The sequence below is a fragment of the Mytilus trossulus genome, chromosome 9 (assembly GCF_036588685.1).
Source record: "Mytilus trossulus isolate FHL-02 chromosome 9, PNRI_Mtr1.1.1.hap1, whole genome shotgun sequence".
NCBI lineage: Eukaryota > Metazoa > Mollusca > Bivalvia > Mytilida > Mytilidae > Mytilus > Mytilus trossulus.
In genome coordinates this window covers 51,030,804-51,044,315 of record NC_086381.1, presented here as the reverse complement: position 1 = coordinate 51,044,315, position 13,512 = coordinate 51,030,804, and the positions used below count along the sequence as shown (strand labels likewise).

Sequence of the window (13,512 nt, the reverse complement as noted above, 5' to 3'; positions counted from 1 at the left end):
TTGTTAGTGTTTTCGATGAATTGTTTTTTGTTTTTTTTTGGTTTTTTTGTCAAGGCGTATCAATATCAATTTCGATTAATGAGGTTTGAATGTCCTTCGTATCGTCTGTTGTGAAGAACAATGACCAACTCAGGGACAAGTATGTTACAACGATATAACCGAAGTAGCTGTGTCTCCGGAAATATATAGATCTAGGTTTCACAAATAAAAACTTCTTTTAACAATATGTTTTGAATTTTAAAGACCAAAATAAACAAACAATTTTTGAACTATAAAAAAAAGTCAAAGCTTAAGGTATGATTTATTTTGCCAGATTTATCCTATAGTGCATACACTTTTACTTCCGCCACATGCAAGAAATCTCTTCTTCGTAACATCAACTTCACATAACGTGCCGTTTCGTCATATTGACATACCAGCACAATATGATCTCCCAGTTGAGCTGGTCCTGCGTAATGGGCACACAGATGCATGTTATAAGGGGAAGTACCAACAATAATATCCAGGTCACGCAGACGTAATCCTGAAACAAATTAAGAGCTAATCTTATTTTTTCTATGTTAACATTTAAGTTTATTTCAATGTTTTTTCTTCGTATAGGTCATTCATCATGTTCATTGTTTGCCATGTCAATGCATATTCGTTTGCATTCAATTTCTTATCTCCTAATTTTAACACTCACGGTTGGTTTGAAATGTCCCTCTTATTTTGAATAGAAAAAGTCAATTGTACACTTTTTCGAAGTATGACTATCCACTAGGCTTAACACCTGCGTAGAAGTCAGAGAATATTGTTTATACGAACGTAAACAGCAGACAAAAAAAATTATCAAATTTCAGAAATTAATCATAAAAAAACTTCAGATGTCAATAAAAACACCATAACAAACAGGCCTAAAGTTTCTTACGTCATATTCGCATTTCGTCAACAAAACAAATCATCATGGGGTGACGCTCCGAAGAAAAAAAGTCAAAAAGGCCAACTAAAGTTGAAAAAATTGAAGAACTATAATTTCGAAAGGTTTTGCAAAAAGGAGACACACACAGAAATAACAAATCATATAACGTCAAATAGTGTTTAAATAGATTTATATTACGTCACCTGACAGAAAAATAGATAACCTTAACTCACCCGTGTTTATGTCGCCATGCTTTCTGTTGAATATTTCTATCTGCTTTATTTGGTATGGTTTTCCAAGGTCAACAATCCAATAAGGTGATTGGTCCTTGCCAGTGTGCATATATGTATTCAAATCTCCATCAACTGCCTTTGAAGCATATTCTCCCCAACCGGTTGAACTTTGTCTGCATGACTTACCGAACGCAACTTCCCTTACAGGGATTTCTTTGATGTTTTATAATATAGAAAAGGATAAAATAAATTAAACACCATTATATGAAAAAAGGTTACCAAATGCTTAATGCGACAGAAAGTGGCCTTTGAAAATGTTTCTGTTTGCCTTATATACTTCTTGATAAACGTTGTAACTATGAATTATATAAATGGTTCTGATTTTAATGTTGATGTTTTAATTGCGCCATATGATGCCTATATTGTACAGTTATCAAAATCAGTTAATTGCCTTTCCGATGTAAATTTTAATTGTACTTTTTTCAATCACGTTTTATTATACAACAATATGACACTGATGCAGATTTAAAAATGAGGGTTGTTCAAGTGCATGTCTCAAGTAAGACACCTTCAATTGCCAGTGATGTTTTTTTATATATAAATGCTGTTTTGTCACGTAGATAATTTGTATTGATTACAGTTTTTTTCTGAATTCTCCTGATGGTATTCACGACTTTTATAGAATTGAATAGATTCAGAATATGATAACTTCTCTATTGTGGAAGATAATGTTCTGAAGTTGTTTTTTTTTTTGTGTCAGTGGATCCTTAGGACCGCATATTTTTGAATATATCCAAATCAAGTTCAATTCATCGGTTTTCAACGTGGGACCAAACCCACAATCGTAAGCAATGGAGGAGAGCATATACAACTAAACCAGCAGCAAAGGATTTACGTAGTTTTCATACGTGATTCAACACGATAATGCGAGAGTTAAATGGTTTATTATCATATATGAATAAAACATGGTCTTTACTGTCTGGAGGTTAAAAAATACATTTCACAAAGATCATTCTTTAAGAATAGGAAAGATGATTGACAGTACTATACTATATCAATTGATTGACAAAACAACTTGTCTCTGTCTCAACTAATGACAGACATATGTTCGTTGTCTAATATCTTAGAATACTCGAAAAGTCGTCTGATTAGTGAAACAAAGACACGCATGCATAGCAACAGACGCTTACTTCATTGACACACATAGTCTACCTTCTTTTGGAGTTCATGATATTTCCTTGTTGTCAAGGGGGAAAAAGGCATTCGTAGCAATTGATGAAAATGAAATGTCGATCGTCAAAAACATCCTCCTACACCATCCGAATATCACATGGTCGTATCCTTTCGCAATACTAAATGGAGAAAGAATACACAGCATCCTCCATTGTCAAGTTAATTTATTATGAACGATCACATTAACAATTGGACTTGAATTTTTGTGAGCTCTTTAAAAGAGGGACGAAAGATACCAGACAGTCAAACTCATAAATCTAAAACAAACTGACAACGCCATGGCTAAAAATGAAAAAGCCAAACAGAAAAACAGTAGTACACATGACACAACATAGAAAACTAAAGAATAAACAACACGAACCCCACCAAAAACTAGGGGTGATCTCAGGTGCTCCGGAAGGGTAAGCAGATCCTGCTCCACATGTGGCACCCGTCGTGTTGCTTATGTGATTACAAATCCGGTAAATAGTCTAATTCGGTAGGTGACATTCGTGAAAGGGAAGTGGATTGTAGTTACGACGTAAGGAACATATCCGATATCATTTGTGAAACGGTTATTCCATAACGGTCAACCAACTCGTGATGGCGTCCGTAAAATTTACGAAGGGATGATTTCAACTTCACCATTTCGAACTCTTGGTTTAATAGCTTCCTTGTGAGCAGTAACCCTCTATCAAGAAAATCATGATAGAAAATGCAAGCACGGGAATATCGTATCAATTGGGAGATATATACCCCGTATGCAGGTGCTGCTGGAACGTTGCTACTTAGAAATGGAAAGTTCACAATTGGAAAGCTGAAATCATCTCTTTTGTCGTAAAGTTTTGTTTTCAACCGACCCTCATTGTCCATTTCCAGATGTAAGTCAAGATATGAAGCCGACTTAACTGTATCTGTATTATCCTTTATCTCCAATTCGATGGGATAGATGCGTTCCACATAGTCACCAAATTTTGAATTGTTTAGTGAAAGAACGTCATCTATATAGCGGAAAGTAGAGTTAAAGGATATTGCTAACTTCTTATCTTTCTTTCTAGAAAAACAATAGTACACATGACACAACATAGAAAACTAAAGAATAAACAACACGAACCCCACCAAAAACTAGAGGAGATCTCAGGTGCTCCGGAAGGGTAAGCAGATCTTGCTCCACATGTGGCACCCGTCGTGTTGCTTATGTGATTACAAATCCGGTAAATAGTCTAATTCGGTAGGTCACATTCATGAAAGGGAAGGGGATTGTAGTTACGACGTAAGGAACATATCCGATATCATTTGTGAAACGGTTATTCCATAACGGTCAATCAACTCGTGATTCTCTAAAGTCTCGTGAGTCTTTAAAGTCTCACTATCTTGCGTTCAGAACTGGTATTTTCACAATTACAGTAATACCACTTAAAAATACCTCTTGCAATACAGAGTAAAGATTGTACATACCTTTTGGGTGTCGGCGGAGTAGTTCTTTCAGTAATCTAGTGTTACGATATATCATCGATTCTAATTTCTGGCAACACTGTAAATCATGTCCAGTTGTAATTGAATAAAGAACAAGAAAAACAAAAACAAACAAGAATTGCATTTTTGACGCTTGTATCTGGCAATAGTTTGAAGTTTATGTGAAACTTTTGGACAGAGAAACTGTGCGTATTCTACAAAAAAACAAATAATCACACAAAGCTGTCGTCAGATGTCGTGTCATTGCAATGCAAAAGAGATAGTTTGTTATTTATCATATAACTTACAACCCAAATATCAATAAAAAGACACTATCAAATGTTTTATTGTACTAGTTTTGATTATAAAGACTAACAAATTTATGAAAAATAGATATTTTTGTAAAAGTGATGGTTATTTAACTTTTGAAATTATAGCTTACATCTTAATAATGATCAGTGATGTTTTACTTCTTTTAAGTTGATATAAGTATTAAGACCTTGGTCGACAAAGAAAGGTGTAATTCAAAAGATAAATTACTATTTTATTTGCAATTACATGATTGATTTAGCAAAATCTTAGTTTATCTCAGTTTTCAATTCAATAATATCATATAGAATTTACAAGAAAAAAAACAAGAAGTTGTGAAATTCAGTTATTCAAAGTCCACGCATTTGCCAGATCATATGATATTATGTAACAACCGTTATAAAAGGTAAAACATGCGTCATTCAAGAAGTAGGTATGAAAAAGCATATAATGCAGCCCCTTTGGTGAAAAAAGTAAAAAGAAACAAAGAAACAAAGAACTTAATCAAAATAACCAGTTAAACAACAACAAATTATATCATAGTTTGAAAAAATATGCAAAGCCATATATACAACAGTCAATAATTGTATTTCCCTTTGTAAATAGATATAAGAAGGTGTGGTATTAGTGCCAATGAGACAACTCTCTATACAAGTCACAATTTATAAAAGTAAACCAGTAAACATATATACAACTTTGGCATGTTAAACTAAAATATTTATATATATATTCATATTTTCTGAAATACTGTAAGACGCATATTCTGCTAATATATGATATGGAAAATAGAATTTAACGCAAAGTTTATAAGAAAGATACTTTCTTTAAACTGTCTTTGAAAATTATTAAATAAAGGTTGAACTTCGCAATAAAAGAGCATAAGGACTTCACACAATAACATGAATAAGAACACAGGGGATTAAAAACAAAAACAAAAGGCATTTTCCTTTCAGATATTGGTAATGCTCTGTCACTCAATAACCCATATTTCGAAGAGTGCTACATATATATCCTACTGAAATGGAAATTTTGGATACTACCGAAAGTAGAATGTTTGCATCATATGTTGATATTTCCCTCGATCTTTAAACCGATTAACGGCTTCCAACTACAATCTATGACTAACGTGATGATTTCAGCTTTTTTTGTGTGAACTTTCTAAGCAATAACATACCCTTTTTCCTGATCGTATGTGGTTTACATCACTTAGTTAATACGTTACGCTCGTGTATGTTCATTCGATATGGGCTTTATTTACATGTGTATGCTCTTTACACAAAAAGTGCTCACATAGAGTTAGGAGGAAGAACAACTGAAATCGACACTGCGTAAGTTTAATGGTCAACAACACAAATTGGTTAACCGATACGATGTGTCAATGTCTTAACTCTCTAGGACATATTTTCGCGGTTTTAGATTTTAGATACCAGTATATTCTTTTTGTGATTTGTAATTTTACCGATTGTGTCTTATTCCCGATTGTGACATGTTTACTGAGTGTGAATTTATATGTTTGGTGATGCATGTATAGCAGGATACGCTAACCCTTTCAATGCAAGCGTTCTTGCTTCTTTTCGAGTGCAAGTGGTTCACTCAGGTTGTATTGGTTACTTTGCTTTGTCTTGTTAATCGGTTTATGAGATTTTAATAAAGTTAAAGTAATGTTATTGAATTTTACACTGTTGGCGTAACAAATGCTAGGGAAAGTGGCCATTCTTCTTTGAACGAACTCAGAATTGTTGAACAGTACCTTTGAAACATTAATCCTATATTGTGTCATGGATATAAGTACTTTCCAGCAGCGCTGCGTATGGAGTATATGATGATACGATATTCAAGGGCTTGCATTTTCTATCATGATTTCCTTAATAGAGGGTTGCTGTTCACAAGAAAGCTATTACACCACGAGTTCGAAAAGGTGGGGTTGAAATCATCCGTTCAAAACTTTTACGAACACTATCACAAATTGGTTAATTGTTATGGAATATCTGTTTCACTAATGACGTCGAATATGTTCCAATTATCATAACTACAATCCCGTCCCCTTTTCCAAGAATGTGATCTACTGAATAAGATTTATCAACAGGTTTGTACTTACATGAATAGCATGACAGTTGTCACATGTGGAGCAGGATCTGCTTACCCTCCCAGAGCACCTGAGGTCAACCCCTACTACATGGGGTTAATCGTTTGTGTTGCTTAGTCTTTAGTTCTCTATATTGTGTTTTGTATACTGGTGTTTCTCTTTTTGTTGGTCTTTTTCGTTTTTTGCCATTGCGTTGTCAGTTTATTTTGACTTTTGAATAAACTCATCATAGATATAAGTTTGAATGTCCCTTTGGTATCTTTCCTCCACTCCTTATGTGGTCTGTGAATGCAATGACGGACACCAAATGACAGTGATAGCTCTCGTGATAATCTACACCAGAAAGCAATGACCTTTTTCGTGGAATACAGTATTACAAATAATCTTATCGGTAGAAACGAAAAGACAGGTAGAAGAATTTTTTTGAGAATTCTAAAAACTGTGTTGTGCTTGTTTGATTAAACAGTCTTTTTTCTACCATCGGTTAAAATAAAGTTTGTAAACTTCATATGAGTTCACATTTATTCTAAAAAATAAATGACAGATACATTGGTGAGTTCTTAAAATGCAACTTACCCAATATGCAAGTCTTTTACAAACTTCTTTTGATTTTTAAACGTCAACCATATTTTTTTTGTATTTTACTGCCCTTGCCTCGATTTCCACAACGTGCAATTATTCAGTATCGTTCATTATAAACTTCACCTAGTGTGATTATTTCGGTAAAATTTCTCCAATTTGTGTTATTTCATAAAAGAAAGAAAGTTAAAGATCATCAGTACTGGTAAAATTTAGAAAATTTAGAAAAAAACATGCAAATAAGGCCGTTAGTTTTCTCGTTTGAATTGTTATACATTGTCTTATCGGGACCTTTTATAGCTGGCTATGCGGTGTGGGCTTTGCTCATTGTTGAAGGCCGTACGGTGATCTATAGTTGTTAATGTCTGTGTCATGTTGGTCTTTTGTGGATAGTTGTCTCATTGGCAATCATACCACATCTTCTTTTTTAGATGATGATATTATTATCATTTTATAGAAATTATTTGACTGTGTAATACTTTGGTTACATTAATTGAACAACTATTCCAATACTTTTAACAGTTAAAAATATTACATTTCAAACTTTATCGATAGTATTCTGTGATATCAAGTTAACTGTTATAATAGTTTTTTAAGCAAAATGAAGGCTCTTGTAGCTAAATCAATGTGTATTTGTAGTATAATACTGATAGCCTCAAAACAGCCTGCAGAAAAGGGAAAATTAAGGAGTAATCGTAAAGAGTGAGTCACGGAAAATCAATTATGTGAAACAAGCTACATTCTAAATTATCTTTGCTATTCTTTTTTATATGGCATTTAATTTAATTCAAAATAATTAAATTCAAAATCATAATTCAAAATTTGGTAATAGCCGTAACTTTGACATCTGGATTTTTCTTGCATAAGACGAGCTCCAATGTGTGTTATTCTAGAATATTACAGAAAGAACAAGTGAAACTGCGAGCTACTGCTCACTGATGATGCCCCCGCCGCAAGTGAATAATATAAATAGTGTAAAAATATTCAAGTGTTCGGTAAACAGGAAGTTGTCGAGTGATGAATCTGAAAACGCATCACACGGTATAGCTGACCTATATAAATCCTGAAACCAAATTTTAGAAATCCTTGTATTGTAGTTCTTGAGAAAAATGTGACGAAAATTTTCAACTTGGCTATCATGTGTGAAATCATACAAGTGTTCGGTAAACAGGAATTATTAAGTTGTCAAGTGATCAATCAGAAACGCATCACACGGTATAGCTGACTTAGATAAACCCTGAAACCAAATTTCAGAAATCCTTGTATTGTAGTTCCTGAGAAAAATGCGACGAAACATATTCATGGGACGGACGGACTGACTGATGGACTGACGGAAGGACAGACAGAGGTAAAACAGTATACCCCCCTTTTTAAAGCGGGGGTATAAAAAGACTTATAGTACTTGTAAAAATTAAGAGCATGCATGCAGAGAACTGAATTAAATGTAGTTGGATAGAAAAAAAACGCAGATGCACCTGTTTTATTTTCGCCTAGGACAATAACTCCAATATATGTTCTAAAAGGGAAGTTATTCTGTTAAAACGTTTATTTGTTGTTAAAAATGAACCTAACCTGATACAGGACGGATTATTTATGCCAACACTAGGCAAAACTGTCTCTGAGAGTGGCAAACATTTTGCAATTCGCTACTTGTGATATTCAGTCATTTGTTTAATCAAAACAAAGACCGATTACTCGTAAAAATCATACAGATATGTTACAATAAATAAATCTTTAAAGTGGCTCTAGTTACGAGACATATAAAAAAATCTAAAGTATGATTTTTTTTTTCAATCATTAATGAAAGTGAAGTAGTGGATAATAATTCGCTTTTAGCAGCCAGTATGGTTCAATTTTGTCAAATTAAGCTAAGAAACATCGATTCCCTTGCAAGTGAAGAATTCGACCTCATTGAATCCGTATTCATATGAACTTCAATTTAACCCTGTAGCTAGAGATAGATAACGCACGAATAGTGCGTGTTCGGTTATTTAAAGGAAAGGAATGTTAACATTGAAAGTGTAACAAAGGTACATCATTTGATTGACTGATTCGATCTTCAAAAAATCATTCTTATACAGATAAAAACTATCATTAACATATATTTTTAATCTATAATATGAAATTAAACTGACCTAGAAAAATCCAATTGCACGATTTCGCTTTCTATTTACAGTAGGTAAGTAAGTAAGTAAATTGTTTATTATGGTGAAATGTGTAAATTATAAATATTTAAATTTGTACAAAATATTATTACATATATGATACACCCGGCCCAATGGACCAATAAGTCACCTTTTACTTTTAATTCAGTATATATGTTCTTATATCACGTGTTAATTGCCAATTTATATTTAAATACAGATAATTAAAGATTAAGAAATACAGTTTGTCTGATATCATTATAAAATGTGCAGTTTATTAGTAAATGTAGCTCACTTTCAACATTTTGAGGATTACAAAATCGACAAAGTCTGTTTTCTACTGGTTCCCCAATATATCTACCAGTCTCAATTCTGATCGGTAATATCCCGCATCTAAACTGGGCTAGCACAGATTGCTCGTGTTTCTTAAGATTTAGTTTTACATAGTGCTCTAGTTCGAAGTTTGTTTTAAAGTTTAAGTAAGATCGTAGCTTTGGCTTATTTATCAAGGACTCTCTCCATATATCACTGTAATAAGTTCGTACAATTTGTTCAAAAGATTTTAAGTCCACCATTGTTCTACTTTCGTAAAAATGTAACATATTAAGTTCCGTGAAAATATCTTTAGTGCCACTACACCAATTGTTTATGCAACGATCATAATCATATTGAACACCACTTTCGTTAATCGGTCGTCTTCAAACGATAATAGCCTATTCCAGTAGCGAATAATGTTTACCCAGTGCCGAAACTGACTTGGTATCCATCCAGTATCCCCATACAGTGCTAAAATTGGTGCAAATCTGTGAACGCCTAAGTAATATCGAATTGCTCTGTTCTGTACGTTGTCTATTGATTGGAACTTCCTATTTCCCCATATTTCAGATGCGTAGTCGAGGATTGGAGTAACACACGATTAAAACAAAAATCATAAGACTGAAAACCAAAATCCTTTAAACTATGGATTTTCGAAATAATTTTACCTAAGGCTCTTTCTGCACCTTTAGCTATTTATATCTATATGTATGTTTATATCGCGTATATGACCATCGGAGGTCTTCGGAGGGGTCAACTCGATAGTTAAGACTAAAATACACAGGAAACGAAGTTACTTAATATCGAGCATATGCCCTGTAAATTGTTTATTTTAGACTTTTTATAATTTGGATAAATGTTTTATATGGTTATAAATAAAAAATGAGAATTTGAGTCAAATCGATGAACACGAATTTGACAGCTGGTGTCCCTTTTTTTAAAGTCTATTTTGTTTAAAGTGATGTGACTATCGAAATCGAAATAATATAACTTGCATTATGTACAATGTTAGAATAGACCCGATTGATTTTTGAAATTAAATATCATTCTTTGCTTTGAAATATTTCCTCTAAAAATTCTTGGATTTAACATTTTACTTGAAATTTCAATACAAAATAGGTTCAAGCTGTTACTTACATGCGATGTTTTAGTCTATTGAAAAAAACAAATCCCGAATGGATAATTTGAAGCTGTATAAAAAAGTCATTAATATATTGATATTTAATTGCACTGCATGAACAAGAATATTAAATTTGCATATTTATCAAACTGTTCTTTTATTTTGATAAAAAAAATGTTTAGTCATAATAACTGTTCACTTTTCTGGTCCAAGATTCACAGATTTTACATAATTATTTAATTTAATTTGATGAAAATGTTTATACATAATGAATACTAGTAATATAATCCAAATTTGAGATATAAACTTATAAAATTGAATTCCTTTTTTTTGCATGTCAATGGAAAGCCGCTAAATGACAGTGGTAAAATTAATTGACGATTCCCACGACATAACTTTTAATTTTCTCAGATTGTTCTTGTGTAAGTGTCTATCGAGTAAATAAAAATGCAACATCTGAACATTAAACTAAAAATAAACCATTTGAATTATCCCGGAAACTTTGACTGCGGCTGTGCTGCGTTGTTACGTATTTTTGCGAGCATTACTATGAACCGTGGAAATGACGACAGACGTCATCTAATCTAATTTACTTGTAATTCAATTGTTAAACTTGCGACATGCTTTCGTGGTCTCAGATCTTTATGTACAAGAATAGTCGTCTGATCTGTAATTTTCCCGATTGTGTCTTATCCCCGATAATGTTATTTTGATTGAGTGTAACTTTGCATTGTGGGTGTTGTAGTGCAAAGCAGGATGCGTTTACCATATCGACGCATCCGGTCTAACTCTTTTGTAAATCCTAAAATTCCATCATTTTTGCTATTTACATTGATGTGTATTATCTTAATGATTTCATGAGATTTGAACAGCGTTTAATTCAGTTGCCTTTGATTAAACATTGTTGTTATGTAACGACGCAACGTTAGATATTGCTACTACCACGAAAAATAGCGTTAAATAAATATTTGAAGGGAAAAATTTTATAGAAATGTTGAAATAAATATTTCAAGTTATACATGAAAATAAAGATTGATTCTTAAATTTTCACATTATGATAGAGAAAGAATAAAAATATAATATTCATAGGCTTAGGAAGACACAGATTATCCGAAAAAAACGTTTACTTAGTGTTGTCCCATGTAACAAACTAGAACCATAAAACTCGAACAATTCGCGAAATGTTCACGCAACTCTTCGAAATTTTGCATGAACATTCTATGGCGTGATATATTTCAGTATTGGTTAACATGGCTGTCTCCTTTTAAAATTTGCATACATATTTTCAAAAGAATATGATGCATGATAATGTCCCATCGGAAATTTAATTTGGAAACTTGAAACATTTCAGGTCAAAAATAAAATTTTGACAGATAATTCAATAAATTGTAAGCACGATCGTTTTGTACTAAGTGTTAGCTCCCAAAATTCGAATTGGAAAATAAATTGAGCTAGATATTCAATTCAAAACAATAGATTTGCAATGTCTTGCGGAAATGTCCGAGTTAAACTTTCATGCCTTCACAAAACGTTTACGGCCAAACAAACAGAGATTTGATTTCGTGAAGATTATTTTTCGGCTTTGATAACTATACCAATAAAAAGTACTTTTAAAGTAGAAGTTGGTACATCAAATAGCATTAAGATTACAGGGTTATCTATAAAAAATACAGATTAATGGAAATGTCTTGCAAGTTTGTCCGTTATCATAATTTGACGTCGCCACAAGCGTAATTTGCTAGGGACGGCATGAACTGCATTCGCGTGTTCCTTCCTACACTAAATATAAATGTCTTGCTTTCAACAAAACGAAATGATGCACACATTAAAGAAATACAAATCTATTAGACGATCAAAAAGTAAGAAAACTTCAGTACCATAAGTATAAGCTATTGTATGACACTAATTGAATAAAATCATACTATTGAATATATAATGCAGCAATATTCCTTCAAAAACACATAATTACTAGCAGTAAAATTGAATATTCTATGTTGATTATAAAATCATATCAAATTGGATTATCACGACATTTAAACTTGTGTGTTATACTTTTTTGTATTTACCCAAAATGAAGGAGGAACAATTAGATAAAGCGCATTTCCAATTTAACGTCATTTTTCTGTTACACTAAATGGTAGCAATATCTAACGTTGCGTCATACCTTAATTTGTTAATGTCTTCGGTACAGATGTTTGTTATGAATTAAATAATATTTTATGCGGTATGGGTTTTTCACATTGTTGAAGGCCGTACGGCGACCTATAGTTGTAAATTTTTGTGTCATTTGGTCTCTTTTTTGAGAGTTTTCTCATAAGAAATCATACCACATCTTCTAATTTTTATATTTACTTTTTAAATCAGATTTTGTGATATGATGCTGAACATTAAAATTGAAGTTGAGGGGTTTTGGCAAAGTTATGGTAAAAAGAATTGAATTATCCCCCATCCAGACCCTCATACATATTATACTTAGTTACATGCACGTTTTAAAGTCCAATATAATTGTTCCTCGCGTAAACATCCATCTGCATGAACATTATTGAAAACTTAAGATAAATTTATACAAAAAGTACGATTCGGTAAACAAAAGACTGTACTATGTAGGTCATTTTAGTTTTTGATTCTCTAGCTAGTGTTTGATATTTTAGGCTTTCCAAATTTTGGGTCTCGAGTGTTTATTTCAGAAACATGCAGTGTGCACAAGGGAATCATATATCATATTTTTTTAATATGAAAAGTTCGGACATTGGCGACCGACAGTGTGATCTTTAGTAAATAAAATGGTATTTTGAACTAGATGGCGTGGGAATAAGTGGGGGAGTCTGAGCAAAGAGTGTAAAAGAGGGAGCAACTGTAAATATTTAAAAAAAAAAAGATGTGGTTTGATTGCCATTGAGATAAATCTCCACCAGAGACCAAATGACATAGAAGTTTACAACGATAGGTCAACGTACGGTCTTCAACAATGAAACAAACCCATACTGCATAGTCAGCTACTATTGTTAACCCATGATATTATTATCAACCACATTACAGATAAACATTTAAGAATGTTCATTGGTTTATGAATTGTTTTATTGGATAAATTAATGCTTGATTCACTACAACAAATATATTTTTGGCACTGAACAAGAATAGAAATATTGTCAAAGAAACAA

General features: G+C 32.6%; 1 protein-coding gene across 1 annotated transcript; it reads right to left on the bottom strand.

The window, feature by feature from the left end:
- Window positions 1-305: 305 nt before the first annotated feature.
- LOC134683986 (uncharacterized) lies at window positions 306-3,990 on the bottom strand. Its single transcript, XM_063543290.1, has 3 exons — window positions 3,802-3,990; window positions 1,132-1,344; window positions 306-523 (listed from the first exon to the last, which is right to left on the bottom strand). Exons 1-3 carry the CDS (start codon window positions 3,941-3,943, stop codon window positions 321-323), a joined length of 558 nt encoding a protein of 185 aa, XP_063399360.1. The 5' UTR covers window positions 3,944-3,990; the 3' UTR covers window positions 306-320.
- Between the last annotated feature and the right edge of the window lie 9,522 nt (window positions 3,991-13,512).